Source organism: Calonectris borealis, chromosome 6 (assembly GCF_964195595.1).
Source record: "Calonectris borealis chromosome 6, bCalBor7.hap1.2, whole genome shotgun sequence".
Taxonomy (NCBI): Eukaryota; Metazoa; Chordata; class Aves; order Procellariiformes; family Procellariidae; genus Calonectris; species Calonectris borealis.
The window spans coordinates 16,264,879-16,283,791 of record NC_134317.1 but is presented as its reverse complement, the minus strand read 5'-3'; the positions used below and the strand labels follow the sequence as shown (position 1 = coordinate 16,283,791).

The following is an 18,913-nucleotide window of genomic DNA, read 5'->3' as shown; positions in this document are numbered from 1 at the left end:
AAGAACAAAGCAGAAATATTCACATTTGATAGCGGTTGGGTGGAAGGCAGGCCATACATCACTAAATACCCATTAGATGTTTATAAGCCTGCCTAGAATTTTTAAGAATGCTGTGCATTAGATAATAGACCAGTGTACAGGTCCACACTGGCATCCACAGGGTAATGTTCCTTCAGAGACAATTATTGTTTGATTTCCTATTTGAAGTTTGACTCCTTCCTAGATGTATCAAAAGCTTCTCTTGCTTTTTTAATGCAAACACCAGCAGTATATCTTTTAGGGTTTGCATGCTGTATTAAGAAAAATTCTAGCCTACTATTCCTTTTTGATCTATGTTCTTATGAAAACAACATAATTGGCAATTCTCAAAGTTCATGGTATTTTGAAAGAGAACAAAAATATGAAAACAGTCTTTTAAATGCTGAAAATGACAACTTTAATTATAAAGTTATTTGTTTCTTCATATTTTAGCTTTTTTTTTTTTCCAATTCAAAATATAGTAGATTTACACCAGCAGTGTATTAATAGCTTTGGTAAATATAAACATTATAGTCAGCTTTAATATACAATCAGCAGTAAGCTTTGAATGTTCTGTGTTTTCTATTCTTATCATAGCAATGCTCCAATTCAAATAGACTTTAATACAACATATCAGATACTTTCCATTGTACATACAGTTTGAAACAACAGAAAAATGATGTGAAGACAAGAGGTTATGCTGAAAGATCAGCCCTTATAAAGATTTCTGATTTAATTTAGTGTGTTTCTTTCTGACATGGGTGGGAATACAGTTTTTTGTACAAAGGATAAATATAGTCAGTAAAATTCTTGTCCTGCTGAATTCAGTGGGATTTTATCCAACCGCACAGGGAACAGTCGTGTAGAATAAGGATTCCTTATTTCCAGTCACTGACAATGTTATCTTCTTGAACTAGAGCAGGACCTCTACTACTAAAAACATTGCATTTCTTTGTAATATGGTTGAAATTTTTACTCACAATATATGATTTTCTTTGATATCGTTAGTTTCCTTTATTAACTACTTGAATTTCCAGACATCAGATGTGTGTTCATTGCTTGTTCAGGGGTTCTTTAATTTTCTGTCTTATATGAACTGCTGCTGTGAAGCTTCTGCATTTTTTAAACACACAAAGCTTTCTTATGTGAAGAACTGAGAGATTTTAGACAGGCAATAAACAGCTCTTAATACATTTAACGTGAGTACTATTTTGGTGTGTATTTACCAGCATTTTTTGATTGGACTGGCACATGCAAGGAATTCAAGCACCTCATATAATTAAAAGATACTAGTTGTCAACAGTTACCTTCAGCAAATACACTTTGATTTCTCCAAATGGCAATATCTATTTTGATTGATGAAAAACTGCTCTCCAGCTCTATTGGCATCTAATTACCTTCTCCGCTTCTATATCTTTTTACTGATTTACAACTTGTCTCAGCGATTCCTGTATACTGTGAAGAATCCTTGCAGGTTGTAGCTAGTGGTGCCATCCTACTTATTCTGCAGCTATAAATGTTTCAGCACCTTGTCTGCATTCCTTGCTGAAAGGCAACAGTCTTTTTTATTTTCCTGTCCTGGTGTTCCCCCAATAATCCCTAGATTTGACTTAAGAGAAAAATCAATGTCGATGTTCTGAGGGATCTTATGGTACTATTTTTAATAGCCCGCCAAAGTGATTTGGTCCTGTTGTTCCAAAAAGGGGGAAAAAAAAAAAAGTTATCTTGACTAGTGGCTGATTAAATACTCCTCGGGACTGCATTATGTGCAATAGCACATTGGACCTCAGGAAAAACTGGAATGATAGAGGCCAAGCCCCAGAAAAAAATGCATACCAGGTCCAGTAATGGGTGGCCATATACACATTTGGGACTGACTGCTTTTGGACAGAATTACTCTGCTGAGCTGTAATGCTGCTACAGGGACTGATGCTGGCAAGCAGTCATTTTTGTGCAGGTATCCTCCAAAACTGGAAGAAATTGAGTTCCAGATGTTAAGGCAGAATGGTAGAATATTGAATCTGTGAAGCCTGTTTTCAAAGCTTGACAAGAAGAGATGGTTTAAAAGGAGATTTGTTTCCTTTTGCAAACAATGATTTTTTTCCTTTTGCAAACAATGATTTTTTTCAGGGAAAGAATTTGAAAGCTCCACGGACCCACCCTTAAAGCTCACCAATGTAATCAGAAAGACTATGTTTAACTCTTGTCATTCCATATATCCTTAAAAAATGTCTTGTGTTCCTACAAGATCATATTTATCCTCTCTCTTCTAACTCCAGCAAATATTGGTCATCTTGATGCACAGCTTTCCTGTACATCATTGAAAATGACTTATGCTTCCAAACATGGGCCAGTGGCTTTCTGTGCGAAGTGGGATTCTAGAAGATTTCACAGGGCATTAAGTCATCAGGACAAAACTGAGTTGCTTGAGGGATTGTCATTCTGCTCCCTTATTTAGTGAACACTAGAGATTTATAGCACTAAATTTAACTAACTAAACTAGAGAGCTTGCAGTACTATTTTTAGACTTGTTTTCTGTGAAAACGTGGCATATGTGATCACTCTGTAAATCAGTCTCAGGTCAGGTTGGTCAGGTTTGATCAAATTTGACACAGCATTGGAAGTCCAAAGCTAAAACCTTTGTGAAAATTGGTTCTTGGCTGGCAGAGAGGGAGTATCCTCACTGATAAGAAAGATAAATAAATAAATACATAAGTAAATGGCCAATCCTTTGCTATGGGGAAGTCAGTAGGGATCCAGGTGGGAGCCTGGGGGACTGCAAGCAAGAATGGCTGTCATGGCTGGGGAGATGGGGCCCAGTGAGCTGCAGGACAACAGGCCACAGCAGTGGAGGGACCTGGGATAAAAGTATGTGGGGGAAAAAGAAACTGTTTCCTTAATTCTCCTATTCAGGAAGCAAATTGTAAAAATCATTTAATCATCAGTGATGAAAAGCTATGGCTGCCAACTGAGACGTCTCAGCATTGTATATATTTGTTTTAGCACAGCACGTTGCTTGCAGAAGGAAGTTTTGCTGATTAGTCCTAAAGGTTATAGAAAGTTTGTAATGCACTCTGTTTACAACTGAATTGAAGGACTCAAGACAGTAGAGTAAAAAATAACAGGATCAGGCCGTTAGAGTCTGCCAGTCATCAGATATCATGAGCTTTCTTCATTACAAAGCAAAATTAGTCCTGAAAAAACCAAATAAACAGAAAATCTCCACAAACTATGTCTTCTTTCTGTTCAGTGTGCTTGAGTAATTTCTAAATACACAAAGCCCTGGTACCCAAAAGAACACTGTAAAAAAATAAACTAACTGAAACTGTAACTCTTGCCAGAGTCACTGCTCTGCAAATATTCAAAGTGGCTCATTACCAATAAGGAAGCTGTTGTTGTATGCTTGGACTATTTGTCAGCCTAGATGAATACGGAAAATGGGATAAAGAGATTTAATTAAGCTACTAAGAAGGGATATAGTCAAAGACCAGCAGTTGCATTCAGTTCAGATTTAGGGGAAGCAATGACACGAAGTCTGGTGTTGACTGAACTGGTAAGAATTGGCTGAGCTCCACTGAACCTGTGTTCTACCACCAGAAAATCTGGCCTCTATAGTTCCAATGTAGACAGTTTTTCTGTCTCAGTCCACCTCATCATTAGAAAGCTCACACACACACCAAAAGAGACACTAATTCAGGTTCTCCTGAATCAGATCTGATTCAGATATTCTCAGGTATGACACAGTTGTCTAATTATAATCCACAGGCTCAAGTTGCAAAAAACAGAACTTCATGACTGGGGAGGGAGGCAGGAATTTATTCCCATGTCCCTCACACCTTCCTCTAAAGTCAATTTTCTTTAACAGCCAAACTTACATTACATGGTTCTGAGTATATGAAGGGGGACAAAAGGCTGGTAGTCCTCTATAGGTCCTGCTAGCACTGGAGAAAATTTTTTTGGTATTCCCATGCCTTGTGTGGGAGATGCAGCAAAGCTCAAGTCACCCCACTTACCCTGTTCTCAGAGGAAATATTTACATTTTTATTGAACTGGAGGGCCAGGGGTCTTCAGTTTTACAAACTCAGTCTTACAGCTAAGATTAGTGAATTTCTCCAACACTTGTCCTAGAAAAATAAAACCAGATTCCTTTTTCAAAAGTAGTGAAAAGTCTAAGATAGTAATGTATCTTAGAAGGAAAGAGTCAGGTGCATAATATCAAAATACTTGAGCTCTGCTAGTACTGGGTTTTGTGCATTTTATACTGCACTAGCCACACAATACAATGTGGTTGTGCAATGGTATGTTACAAAAAATATCTTAAGCATTTAGTAAATTTGGCATGATTTTGATATTCTTTGGTTAAAATGCAAACACGCAGGGCTTTAAGATTCAAAATAAAAGCTATCAGGATTCTAAGAATAATTCAGAGTCCATCTCCTTCAGGCACTGAGAAAAGACTGAGATTGTGATTGAAAAGATAAAAATATCCCATTTCTTCACTTGGGTCCTCAGAGTCTTTTCTTATTCAGATCTGTCTTCTCTTACAGCATTTTTGTGGCCAATGTCAATAATGAATACTGGAGTCCAGGGGCTTTCCAAGCTTTGATGCCAAGAAGTGAGCACAAGTGATCAGCAACAATCTCTTGAAAGCATAGTTGTAAATGACTTTATATATATGTACACACATATATAGATCAAAAAACAGGAAAAAACATATTGAGTTGAGCAGAGCTCATCAGTGTCTTATTTGTTATCATGTATTTCTCCCCCTCTATTTTCAGTAGTCCAGGGCACCATCGCAGCTGGGGATAAGCAGGTGCAGAGAACAATTATCCTATTTCCACAGCTAATTGTGGGCTTCAATTAGGAAGTCAACTTACTGGGGTAAAGAAACTCATCGCCGTCGAGTCTTAGGGGAGGAATGAGATCTTTTCATGTGTCCCACCATGACTAATCTATTTATTTATTTATAATAAAGCATCGATGGTCGGTGTAATTCTCTTATCAGCACAATGCTGGATATACAGAGGCCATACAGAGGGAGACATCAATACAAGCCAGTGGGATGCAGATAAACAAGCTTCTTTATAGTGGTAGTCTTATGGTTGCATTTGTAAAAGATTTATTGGTATCTGCACCAGAACTGAATTCCTCTCCCTGCAAAAATCCAAAATCCTGCTGGTGGGCATTCAAGAGAATTTTCCAATGCAAAATAAATAAATAAATACTCAGGCAAAAATATCTTACATGAAAAAATCTAGCTGAGCTCCATTGTTTCAAAAGGCCTGCTCAAACTGAGGGGCTTTACCTTTTAATATCTATCTATTTATGCTTGCATGCAGGGAGCCTACCAACTAATTGGAATCATATTTGTAAGTCTACTGACTGTTATATATTACATTGTAAATTCCAACATTTTGCAGTACTCAAGCTGCCATGCAGAGCAAGTTAGAAATAAATCCTTCATTTTACATTATCCATGTTTTCCAACAGTTTTATTTCTTTGAAGTGTCTTTGACTTCTATATATATAAAATTAAAAAAAGAATCCCAATCTAAATCCCCAAACAAACAAACTCCCCTGTGCCAGCAAAATTGCACATTTAAGGGGAGGGGGGAGATATCTGGGATACAAAGCTATTTTTGTTCCAGCTACATCAGCTTTATCTAGTTTAATGTTTGTTCTGTGACCATTTGAAATTCAATTTCAGGTAGTTCTGTATCATATCGGCATAGGATGCATCATTAACTCTAAGAGGATGTTTTCCATTGGCATCTGCTATTTGCACCAAATGTCAAGGTTTGACATTTGCTATCTTTATCTGGTTTTGGTGTATCACTCATACTGAGATTTTGTTTCTTCTTATCTGATATTGATTTCAACTGTGACCAGCTGTGTGGCTAAAAAAATCAACAGGCAAGTATCTGGCATTTAGTTCTTCACCGATAGAGGAAGACAAAAAAAGTAGAGAGATACTTTTCAATTAGGATGCTTGCCTGTATCCTCATATTATCCATATCTTAGCACTTCTGTTGATGTAGCATTTCTGATTGATTCCCTTGGGGAAGCCTCCATGGAAATCCTTGCCTCTCAGATGAAATATTCCTTTTTGCTCTCATCCACTGCTTCCTGGAGAGCGGGATCATTTTTCAAAGCGGCATCTGCGCTTTCGGCAAACTCAGTTCCTTTTGCCTCGTTGGTGTGGTAGGTGCCCTTATGCCTGTACATGTACCGGACCATCACCACCAGCAGGCAAATGAGGACAAATACCACTGCAGCAATCACACCTAGAGGAAAGAGACCAATTAAATGTATTGTCGGTAATAAAATACAAGCAGTATCTCACAGCCAGGCACCACAACTTGAATTACTTGATAGGGAAAATTCCATGTATTATAAGATGTTCGCATGTTGCAGCGGCCAGGGTCAGAACAGAGTCTGACACGGCAAAAAACAAGATGGGATGTAGATATTGCAGTCGAAGTCTCACTAGCTTTCTTTAAAATCAATGGCTTGATTTTGTTGAACTCCTTGGAGCTAAAAGTTCATTACAAAATGAGGAGAAATAAGAGAACATAAAGGAAAACCAGTAAGTTTCTTTCATCCTTCTGGTAACGTATACCCAGGGGAGTTTGCAGGCAACCCAGCCGTGCCTCCATGAACGTACTCAATTTCAGGAGTACAGGGCACTGAGTATTTCTTAGGAGACATTCAACAAATGGCAGGAGCCATGTGACTCCAGTACTGCCCTGTATTTGCAAGCTGCCATTTCATGCTGTGCTCTAATTAAGAAAGTCTGATTGTAATGAATGTGGAAATGACACCTGGGAGGAGGAAGGGATTCTGGGTAGATCCTTCCTGTCTCCTGGACTAAGGCTAATTTACTAGCAATGTGTTGACTGGACAAAAATTTCCATAGGTAACCCAAATGTGCATAGGACTAAACGGTGAATGGAAGCACTCCTAGTGAAGGAAAGTAAATTCAAGTTCCAGGGATGGTTGTGTAGAGAACACTGTGTCCTTGCTTCCCAGAGCCCTTTCTTTTTTCTCTTTTTCTATCGTGAAAGGTAGAAGTCCATAAAAGAGAGACGAGTCCATTGTTAAAAAATTACAAGCTGTATCCCCCTCCTTCCAGATGAAATTGTTCACATAAGAATCCCGAAAATAAATGAAGTATTTTCACATTTATTCAACTTGCATGATTTTTATTTTTTTAACACTTTTTGAATACAACTGGGATGCACTTATAAACTCTTTAGCTGTGATTTTGTACAAGGACATGATACTGAGCTGATTCTATATCCACATGACTCCAGGAGTAAACCAAACATTAAAGAAATACACAACAAAAAGCACCAGAACAGGACATTCCTAGGAAAATCCCATATGTGGAGTATGAAGCTGCTGTGAGGATACAATAGGTGGGAATTCATCTGACTCATTGTAGGCATCTACAGTTCAGGAGGTTCCATCTGAGTTACTTCCCTTGGGCTTCCTCTACCATCAGTGGACGGTGTGTGTGTGGGGTGATTCCTCTTTTAGAACCGAATTCCTATGTTTGGTCAGATGAATTGCTCTCTGGAAATGCCTACTATTCTGCAGAGACAATGAGGGGTATGTAGACAGTATCTCTCTTCTGTCCCTTGTGTTCAAGATATGTGCCAGGAGTGGGTATCTCCAAAGCTTTAGATTTATCAGCATTAGTAAACTGAGTGGGGATACCCTATTGGCAGGAAAACAGGGGAATGGACAGAACATTAGCAGGGTAAATAAAAATAGTAACTCTGTCTTAAAAAATATGCCTCTAATGTTATCCCCCAGATTTTATGGTGCCTGGTTCTGAAAAGTGAAGTTACTGCTAGCAGAAATGAAATTGCTTATACAAAGAACTTTAGGTTTACAATAATATCAGAGTTGCAGTGGGGGCTTCATCAATTTTTAGGACCTCACTGGCATCCCTTGACACAAGAGGCTTTAATAGGCTTTGGATGTAGCACAATATTAATAAGCCTAAGGGACTAAGTACAAATCAATTTACCTGCTACTTGTTCATAGAAAGCTGAAATTAAAGTTATGGGAGATGGGACCTGAGGGAAATATAGCAGAACCTCACCAATTTGCACTAATGATTGGTATACCCCCTAGTGAATGATTGAAATTAGTGTGTTAGCATGGAAATGAACAAACACAATAAAAATAAAAAGACAGGTTCTCTCCATGAACATAGCTTTGCTCATTTATTCTGACAACTGTATTTAGTTTAAATGCATGAGAGTGCTTTAATGGAACACCAGGAAATGCACCGTGGCATATTCTGTAAAAATAAAGGGTCAGCTGGTATGGCTCAAATCAAAGGTGCTACACCAGTTTTGTATTAAATGACAATCTTGGCCCAGTGAATAATGAAGAATATCAGAGACTGACTTTGCTGCTGGACTCTTAGGTATTTTGTCCTAAAATGAGGAATGGATAGGGGTGATACTGTTCACTATGTAGTTTATGCTCATTATCTCATCTCGTTATCTTGCCAATAGCCCCTCTGGGAGCAGATTCCCACTGGCCTAATTAACTCTAATTGTGCCGCTCCTGTTGTCTTGTCAGCAAAGTAGGGGTTTTGCAAAATGCAAGAAATCAACCAACCCGCTGTTTTAATTCTAATGGTGCTGCTTAGTACGGTCTGCTACTTACCTCCAATAACAGCCACATCTGCTCCAGCTGTGGGGCTCTCAATGTCTCCATCTATAAATAGATTAGAACATACAAAAGTTAATTAAAGAAAAAGGAATTGGATCATATGTAACAGCAGTGACTGTACTGATGTTGCTGTATTTTTTTAACCTCTGAAACTCAGAACTTAAACAAGATCTCTCGTTAGCAAAAGACATTTATGAAATTAGAATTAGCTGTACTGTTACAGTTTTCTGTCACCATAACAGTGGAAAATAAATAGCTAGCACATTATGCAAACTATCATGGCCCTTAGGGAAACACCTACTGTTTATTATGAGCACTTACCTGTAACATCCTCCAGTGAATGATTAAATTAAGAGCGTTCAGGTACTGTGATTACTCTCAGAAAGGTAGTTTTGGGGAAAAAAATGTTGGTGCCTGTTTATTTTCCCATTTATGGCTCTTCAGAGTATGGTCTGGATCTTGATTTGATGCAAATTAATCTGGTTCTATTGATTTCAATTAGTATTTATTTATCTGCAATATCCTGTTTTTAATCTTGGCATTTATTTTCTTTTAAACCTACATTTGGAATCAAGGCAAGCCTGTTATGTGTGTGGTATAAAACACAGCCCTCACTTAGAGTAAATCTGAATTCGGTGCTGATAAATCAAATTATGTTCTTTACTGGATTATAATTTATAAAAAAAAAAAAAAGATGACTTTGCAATTTAAACGCAAAGGAGAAGTACCTGACCTGTTCTTTTAAGAAGTAAGAAATTGGTCTGAAAAGCTGTAAGCTGCTGAAAGAACAGTTAGAATTTTAATTATATTTTGATATTAATTATAGCAGTTACTAAAAATATCCGAAACAACTAATGAATAGCCAAAGTGTTTTAAAGGGGAAAGGAAAAAAAAAATTCCTAAAAACCAGTAAGGATTTTTCTCTCCTTATTATCTGATGTTAAGTGAAAGTAAATTCATATAGACAAACATTTCTTCATTTCATCTTGTTTTCTGCTCCTTATTTCATGCCATTGGTATCAGCCCACTTAGACCTGAATTATGAGGATATCTGAGAAGATGATGAACTCCTAGAGTTTTTCCATGCTAGTTTTATGACAAGACACTCCTTTCTTTGTTTATTATTGTACTATTTATAAAATTCTAAACAATACTGGTTTCTGAACAAGGCAAATAGCTTTATGTGAAGTATTTTTTTATCTTCTTTGGGTAAATACAGTGGATAGAAAAGTTCTCTGGAAAAGGTAAAAATGCTAATTCCAAACCACTCAATAAATTCAACATTGGCACTATGGCTGATATCTGGCTCTCCTTTTGCTAAATCTGTGATAGATGATGCAAGAGTAAGACACTATCAACAGCCTTCTCCTTACTCATGTCCAGTCTCTTATATCAAATTGCAATAAACTGAGGAGAACTGAGATTTAAAGGATCCCCTTCTTCCCAAACAAGGGAGATGCTTTTTCTGGAAAGTAGGAGTCCTCTCCTCTCCCCCAGAGATCCTTCCCACATTTTCTTCCAGCTATACACTGATGGAAAGATTGAGCACGCCTTGTGTAATTTAAAAACCCTATGTCTACATCCATTCAAAACCCATGTGCCTCAGAAGAGATTAATTGCTCCAAGGTCAAACTGTTCTGTATTTCTTTATACACCAAATATATGCTGCATGCCAAAAAAGCAGGCTCCTCTACAGCAATCAACTACTTGAAGGTGTGAATTCTAAAGTGCTTCCCTAGCCACACAGCTTGCTTCCAAGCATTAATTCCAGATCAAATCATTATCCCTTTAATTATAAAAAGGTATGCGAGTAACTCTCTTCTCTTTCCTGTCGTTCCCAGGTGCCTCTCAGATTCAGATAACAAGCAGGTGCCTTATCTCTAGTACTTGCCACCAAAGTGCTTTTTGATAATGGATTACAGTATCATCACTTTGCAGAAAAGTTCTCATTTCCATACTGTACTTTCAGAAGAATGCCGGACCCATCTTGAGCTATCATGTAGTCGGCACTGATCTGTTAAGCTGACGATGCTGTGCCATTCAGCAACCATCTAACACCGTGATGTGGCTTCACTCACCATAGTTCCCATTTTACTGCAAGCACGAGAGTCTGACTTCTCCTTTGTGCGTCAACTTTTGACCACGGAAAGTGCTTGCTGTCCTCCCAGATGGCACTTGTTGGTTTTTGCTGCATCAGCCGGAATGCCAGGACACTGCAGCTACCACCAGTGGCCACAAGTTTCCAGGGTCTGCTCCCCAGATCAGTTTTGGAGCAAGGATGATGGAGGGGAGAGAGGGACCCTCAATGCCTGTCTCACAGTCCCTGAAATTTCACTTTGTCCAAAAACAGCTATGTGATTTGTGGCAATATCACAATATTGCTAGGCAGGGGGGGACGTATCAGTGTCATTCAAGATTCAAGCAGTATCACCCTTCACGAAACATGACTCAGGAAAATGCAAGGCATGTGCTCATGAAATGAGGCCGTCTTCCCAGAGCAGGGGTGAGACAACAGCCACTATCCAGATGGGAGTCCATGCTGGCCAGGAACCTCAGCACGTTCTCTTTAACTTCAGCTCAGTGTATGTGAGAAACACACTGCATTACTGTAGGACTGAATCTTTACTTTCTGAGGCAGAAAAGATATCCGATGTACTGGAGGGATTTTTAGCTGAGCAATGGCTGTAGGCTTTGGCCTTCTTGTACCTTCTTTATTTTGCTCTTCTTCACGTGCAGAGCACTCAGAGGTTTGTGTTTCAGTAACTGCTGTTGCACCTGTTTTGGTTATTTTTCTTTGTTTCAAGGACACCTTTTGTGTTATCTGCTGCTAAATTGTCCTTGCAAAACTTCCTCTCACTGTTATACTGGCCCTTGTCCATAGCTACAATCTGGTCCCGAAAGTGTTTAGACAGTGTTGTTATTTAGTGCCATTGGTTACCATGACACGCAGAAATCAAAAGATTATGGGAAAAATTGTTTTTCATAAAACCTCTGGCCGTCAGAATGAGTTGGCTAAATCAAGAATAGAACATACAAATCAAATTGCCTGTTGTTAGAAAATGTGTTTCTAAAAGCCAGAATGAAGGGAAAGAAATGCTTTTGTGCCATGACCTGAAATTCATCAAATTCCAGTTCTGCCCATAAACTTACAGATAAAGAATTTTGCAATTGAACGACAATTGGTACCTCTCTCATTCTCATCAATCAAATCATGCTGAGAAGGCAGCAGCCTCTGAAAGCCCCAGGAATATTCCTGACTTAAATACTGCAAGTAGATCTCTGGCTTTGTGCTTCAAAGGTGAAAGCCAGTACAACTAGCTTTTATGTTAATGTAGCCAGTGGTGAGTTTTTCCTGCTAAATTTGTCAGTAAGTTTGTTAAGCCATCTCTTCCAGGTGTGATTTTCCAATAAAACTTGACTTTTATTAATTTTGATAAGTTTTTTCTAGTTTAAACTGATCCCATTCCATTTTGGCTGAGAAGCACTTGTTTGAAAGAGGCAGGTCCAGCAGTGAAAATGTTTGAGGTTCAGCATTCTCCTTGTTTTGCTGTGCAATTTTCCTGGCAGTTGTAATGGTTTCTTTTGTTCTTTAAATTACAAATCTGAACCACTAAAAGCCATAAGTCACTTTCTGCTCAAGAATTATGACACTGACTTTAAAATAATTTAAATTTTTTAAAATTTGCTCTTTCTTTCATACCTGAGCTTCATTCAAGTCTTACTTTCCAGTCCTTCTCTACAATACCAGAGACAAAATGTGCTTTGTAGATGAAAACTAAGGTTTTGGCATGATTTTGTGACACCAGGAAACAGGTCTTTAAGGAAAACACAAAGTATAATGAGAATCCTGATAAAGATGCAAGACTTAACAGTGAGCTACTTTAGAAGCGTAACCATGTTAAGACATCCAAACTGACAAGCCATTCAACATACATGGTGATGGGAAGGGCCATATTCGTTCTCAAAATACCTTCCCCCATCCAGCATAGAAAGCACAGATTTTAGATCCTGCTACTTGCAGAAAACAATACCTTAATGAGCTTCTGTGGCTACTGTCAGTGACACACGGGATCAACTTGCAGAGAGGTTCAAGCTTTCTAATTTTTCAGGCATCGTTTTCGCCTGCTAAAGCAGTTTCCAGAAAAAAATCTGTACTTGCACCCTTAGTGGTTTTGCAGTCAGCACTGTAGTTAGCAATTTAAGTACATGTTTGCTTGCTATGGATTTACACACGGAAAAGGCATGAAAGGAAAACTGTACCTGCAAAGGGATCCCCATTTGACACGTTTGATAGGAATGTATGGGAATCATCCTACAGGACAGATCTAATCTACTGGTGTGAACTACCACACCTCTGCTGTGTAATCCACAAGGGCAGTTTGATGGGATAACACAGACCTTACCCCAAACTTCTCAGTTTCCTAAAATAAAGCTCCAAACTAAAGCTGGACAAGTGCTTACTGCTAAGTAGTGTTGAACATAGAAAGAAAAGCCCAAGATTACAGCTCATGTTGCCACGATTTCCTTGCAGCTGTGGGTGATACTGCTGGTTTGGAGTGGGTGAGTCAAGCTGAGTGAGCATACAGATATCTATGTGTGATAAGCAGCTTTTACAACACAGTTTTCAAAGCCACTCAACACCAGTCAGGCAGCACTGCTCCTGCTCCTGCTCCTGCCTTTCAGGATTTTCCCACCCACAAGCTTGTGCTTTTGATTCTTAGCAACCTGAGCCATCCCTTATCATGATGCTCCATTGCTGCCTGCTTGTGGTTACAATCTCAGGCAAAGCCTTGGCTGCTAAATTACACTCAAGTAGGTCTCTAAGTGCTTTTTCGGGCAACCCATTTTCTCTCTTGATGTGCCTGTTCATTGCATAAGAAGTGCTTGAAATTCATTCAATCCCTGTGAATGATGAGCTGAGCTCCTTAGGGCAGTTGTTTCCTTCTTAGGGCTTTCCTAGGCGTGTAGGCTAGGAAACACACTGTAAGATTTCATCTTTCATCAGCTCACCTAACCATCTTATGAAGAACACTGCTGCTAGTGGGACTTTTCCAGGTGAGGAACAACCCAACCTTGTCTCGGTATATCCATGGATGTGCTTTGCAGAACCACCCCAAATATTAACCTTGTTATTGCAGCAAGCAGTATGTAAGCAGTCTGTATGCTGAAATGTGTCTTTAGAATTCAACTATTAAATGTCTAATGGTTTTCCCTTAAATATTAGTACTATGTATCTGTGGCCTTCCAGTAAACAAGAGAGACATTCAAACTGAATAACATCCAGTTCATTATTCAGGCCAGACATAAATGTAATTCAGAGAAGGATATTGCCTCTTTATCGATTGTTCTTTCATACGTTCATACATTTAAGAGAGAGCTTTAAGTATAACTGGAGACTAATGAAATTAGTAAACTAGTTTACTCAGTAATACCAAGTCTAGTAAATTATTGTCTATTTTTTGGGTTGTGTCAATTGACCTAACACAACATATTGTACAAATTTTGCCTTATTTTAAAAAAATTGTAATTTTAAGGGAAGACTGCCTTTTTATATAAAGAATTTAGGTGGGGCTTCAAAAACACTCATCACTGATCTAATTGCTTCCAATGAAGACAATAGTAAGGTATTTGATTGGATTCAGTAAAACATCATAAACTTCTGAAATTATTGAGGAATATACAGAGTCCACCAGGAAGCTTTTGCAATTGTTAAAAACCTTTACTATAATTTTTGCAATTTTTTATTTTTTAATATTTTTTTAATATTATGTATATAAAAATGTATTTATTATAACTTTCACAGGGGCTCTTTTTGTTCTTTGTATGCTCTTCTGCAGTCATCATTCCTTTCAACTGTAAAAACAGGTCTTAATGTGTCCCTATTGTCATCACTGATGCAAGACTTTTCTTACCACACATTTAGTATAGAAGAACTAATGAAGTCTTAACATCTCCATTGTTTATGCAACTGTGGTATGTCCTCCTTGCCCTTTGGTTTATGTTTGTGCCTTGCCAACACATTGCATTCATGAGAAAATCATTAATCTATTAACCTTAGCATACCGATTTAATTTACAAGCTATAGTTAGAACTGGTTCACTGCAGCTGCATGTGTAAAAACGAGTTGAACCAACTTCTGAAAACTTCATCTTAAAAATATGTTAATTGCTCAAGCTGCTCTCTGGCCTGTGTTATGATATCAGATGCATCGCACTCAGGCCTTTCTGGATTAAAAAAAAAAAGTCATTACCTATTTTAATATTTGCCAGTAAGTGTGCAGTGCCCTGCCAGAGCTGGCATCTCTTATCCCGAAGGGTCATCAGCCTGAACCCATCAATTTGACACATTCTGCTGAAAAAGCCATCACCAGCTCCTATTAGCTAATGAAACGCATCAAGGCTGTTCTTTCAAAATTAAGGAACAGTTTCTCATCTGTCAATCTGGACAAGAGACAGAATAATTTGGCTTCCATTTATATACTAAATTATTATAAGGACAATAATGGTGACATACAACAACAACCACATGATCTTTTGGGTAGTAAATGGACTGTGCTCCAAATGTAAGGTAAATCATGCAGATTAAAAATATCTACAAAATTCAAATGCACTGGGCCCAATCCTTTTGCTATCCTAGCTAGTAAGTACTTTGTCATTAATTCTGAGAAGACAAAATCCAGTCTCATTCAATTAAAATAAAGGTCTGTTCAAGACTTTTCACACTTTGTAATATAGTGAGGATAAAAGGGCATTATCAAATTAGTTTAATTAAATTAGGATTGCTACATAATTTTAGCAGTTCACATTTGATTCTGATATACAGTGTTGGCAAAATATTTTTGTACCATTCTAGAATGTTTTAAAGTAAATAAGAGAAAATATGATTTCCAACACTTGAGGAAGTAATGGCTTCACTCACACAGTTCTCCTTCTTTTGTGAAGCTGGATTGCACTTGGGTCTTGGGGAAAATCTGAGATGAAGAGATACACTAAAAGTCAGCTTGCCAAAAAGTAATCCTATGATATCCCTTAATGATAAAAGAGACAAGGAGAAAATGTTCATGAAATTTGGGAAATTCTTTTAGGTGAAAAATAATAAGGATCTTTTAAATCTGAACAGATATTTTATATTTTGAAATAAAAAAAAAAGAAACAACAAAAAAAGAGAAGAAAATTGTGTTTTAAAGGGTTACATAATCTAAAAAACACAGATTTTTTTAGTTCAATCAAACTTTTCTGTTTATCCCCCAAAAGAACCTAACACCCTCCCCCCCAAGTCCCCTTTCAGTTTGAACCACATACTCTTTTTTTTTTTTTTATTTGCACTTACTAGAGACATACATCAAAGTACCTTAGTTCCTTAGCTCAGGATAGCTGAATACCAACCACCAATGCTGATGGCAATTAAGCAAAGTGTATCGAGTAAGAGCATTAAAATGGCCACCCCCCCCTTAGAAGTACTATAAATGTTACAACCGTAAAGCTTCCATACAGCACAGTACTTGAGAGAGCGCTTATTGTAGGCCCATGTCCCCTATGGTAACAGATATTTAATGTGTCCCGTGTATTCACACTGATGTATATATACAGTAAAAAAATGGACAGAGAAATTCAGATGGATCTGTCTGCTGCTTACAGCATCAGGAAGGATGAGAAGGTGTCAGGGTCAGCATAAGAAACCCAGTTACAGAAGTTAGAGAAAGGAGCTGCCTCCACTAGCACTGGAGCTTCTTAGCAAGCAGGCGATGAAGCTCACAAAAGGCTGTTGTAGAAATCTTGCCTTTAGAGATGGGATGCGGGAAGCCACCAAAGTCCACCCAGTGGTGGTCTTGCTGCTCATGTATAGTGGCTGTATTTTACTGTGCTCCTATGGATAAGCTGTTTGATATCACTGCAAAAAGCTCCTTACTTTTCCATGGATATATGTTAATGTAACCAGGCCATCATTTACATTTTTCCTCCACAACCATCAAAGTCGGCTCACGCTCCAAATGTACAACAGCTTGCCGGGGAAGATAAATTGACCTGGTATTGCTTCATTAAAGAAGGAGTGACAAATGGGGTATGAATCAATCCATAAGGTACAGTCCGCGATCAGGATGTTTTCCTGCATGTGTTCTCCTCCCACCTCCCCCCTCTTCATCGGAATAGTGTACTCCTTTTGAGGGCTTTTTAATCGGGAAGGTTTTGAAAGAAACACTAAACATCCAGTGAATGTGCCAAATAATTTCTGCCTGACTTTCCTCCAAAGTCAACAATTTCAAGCTCTAGTCATTTTTGCCGAATCAAAATGGGAACAAAACAGCCGTTTGCTCATTCACTGAGATCAAAGCTGAATGGAAAGGAGTCGCGGGGTTAATTGATTAACCATTGCAAATGTTGCAAATGATCATAGGTAATTAAAGGAGCTGACTATGGATATAGTGAAAGCCCATCTGACAACCTGTAACAGATACTTAACTTGTAATTCTTGAGAAACAGTGCGTGAAAGAAGCATACCTCGCTGACCTAAACTTTGCATGTTAGAAACATAAGCATAAAAATTTGAGCCAGAACCTTTCAGTGGAAATTCAGAGGCCAAGAGGTCTTGGAGGACATGATAGATAATTCCTTCCCAACCCCTTGAATAAATGGTTATACGATGCAGTAAGACAATTTAACTGCTAAACTGCTTGTAATTATTTACCAAGATGTGCGTTTAATTTGAACGTAACAGGTCTACCAGCCTCAGTCCTGACTCTCAGGACTTTTGACTGTGTCATCAGAGGATAAGGTGATCTCTGTGTTTCTTAATGTTGCTGTGCTTGATTTTATGACCTTAATAACTTCTTAAGATAAGTTTTAGTTTACATTTGAAACATATCCTTTTTATGGATGTGGCAGTATTCAAGACAAACATTAGTTAAAATTAGTCCCCCTAACTGACTGACTGACCTGTTTGTTAGTTTTGAAATATTTCCATCAAATACATTCAGCAGCATTTTTGCACTGATTTCGTCTGTTCCTGCTGTGTGCCTCACTGTCCTTGTAACCTTTACAAGTTTTGACTCCATTATTCAGCTCCAACTGTTTTTAAAGGAAGAGCAGGCAAAGATAGCACTTTGCCCCAATTTCCATGAAAACTGTAGGCCGGAGAGAAAAGGTAGACTAGAGTAGTCCAGCAGTGAAGGAAAGGCAGCGAGGACTCAGCAATTTTAAGCTCTGTTTAGCAGCAGCCGGTTCTCCGGTCACCATGTGCTTTCCAGTCATGCACGTCGATCCAGTGGAGCTGCAACAAGGTGCTTCCCCTCCCCATGGGGAGCTGCTGCGGGAGGGAACCAGTGTATGCTGGGGGTGGGATTTAGTGGGCAGAGACATAAATCCAAAAGGACGGGTGGTTCACTGGTTCTGTTGCGGGCAGAAAACTTGTTTTAATGAACACTGACATCCAAGGAAAGAAACATGGCCATTATTCTATTAAGGCTGATAAATGTCTATTTCTTGTTTTGAGATGAAAAAGCTTGACCTTGTGCTTAAATTACAGGTGATATGATCAAATTACAGGTGATGTCATCTAGAAATCACCTGGAACCTGGCAAAAGCCTGAGGTTATGCACAAAGATGATATCCTGACAATTCAAAGAATGTAGTGCCAGGTTACTATCCTTAGAAAAGTGTAATAATTTTCCCAACATGGGCAGGTTCCTTCCTTTATGTCTCATTCCCACCACTGATATTTAGTAGCAAAGCAGTCTGACAGGTGACAATTCTTGGAAACAGGAGCCCTCTGTGCTCCGTCCCCTAGCTTATTTAATATGAATTGTATTCAGCTACATCTAGCTCATACACCAGTGCTTGCCTGAGGCACTGTCTACTAAGCATCGCAAGTGGAAATGTCAGGATGTTTAGCATATGCTCTTTAGGGACACAGAGATATTTCTGGGAGCACTGATGAGGTTAATATTATTAATGGAGATATCTGCAGTGGAAACAATCTTCCAAATGCTTTAAATATTGGACATATTAAACAAAGAAAATAAAACATATTGAAACACCTTAGAAACTTGCAAGGCAAATAACAGCTCAGGGCAACGACATTTCTAATGTTCCAAGGATTCTGCAATGAATATGCAGATTTCTTTTGCGTATCTGCTCCATTTAAAAAGACAAAGCCCATTTTATTATCTGAAAAGCATTTACGTAACAGTCCAAGCTGTCTGAAT

The 18,913-nt window shown here is 38.4% G+C and overlaps 1 protein-coding gene across 1 annotated transcript in view; it reads right to left on the bottom strand.

Moving 5' to 3' along the window:
* Positions 1-488: 488 nt before the first annotated feature.
* GYPC (glycophorin C (Gerbich blood group)) overlaps positions 489-18,913 on the bottom strand; it is a 35,918-nt gene continuing 17,493 nt past the window's right edge. The window contains exons 2-3 of the mRNA XM_075152918.1: positions 8,707-8,757; positions 489-6,305 (exon numbers count right to left, since the gene is read on the bottom strand). Of these exons, the coding sequence (XP_075009019.1) occupies positions 6,109-6,305; positions 8,707-8,757 (248 nt within the window). The 3' untranslated portion in view covers positions 489-6,108. The remainder of the gene's footprint in view (positions 6,306-8,706; positions 8,758-18,913) is intronic.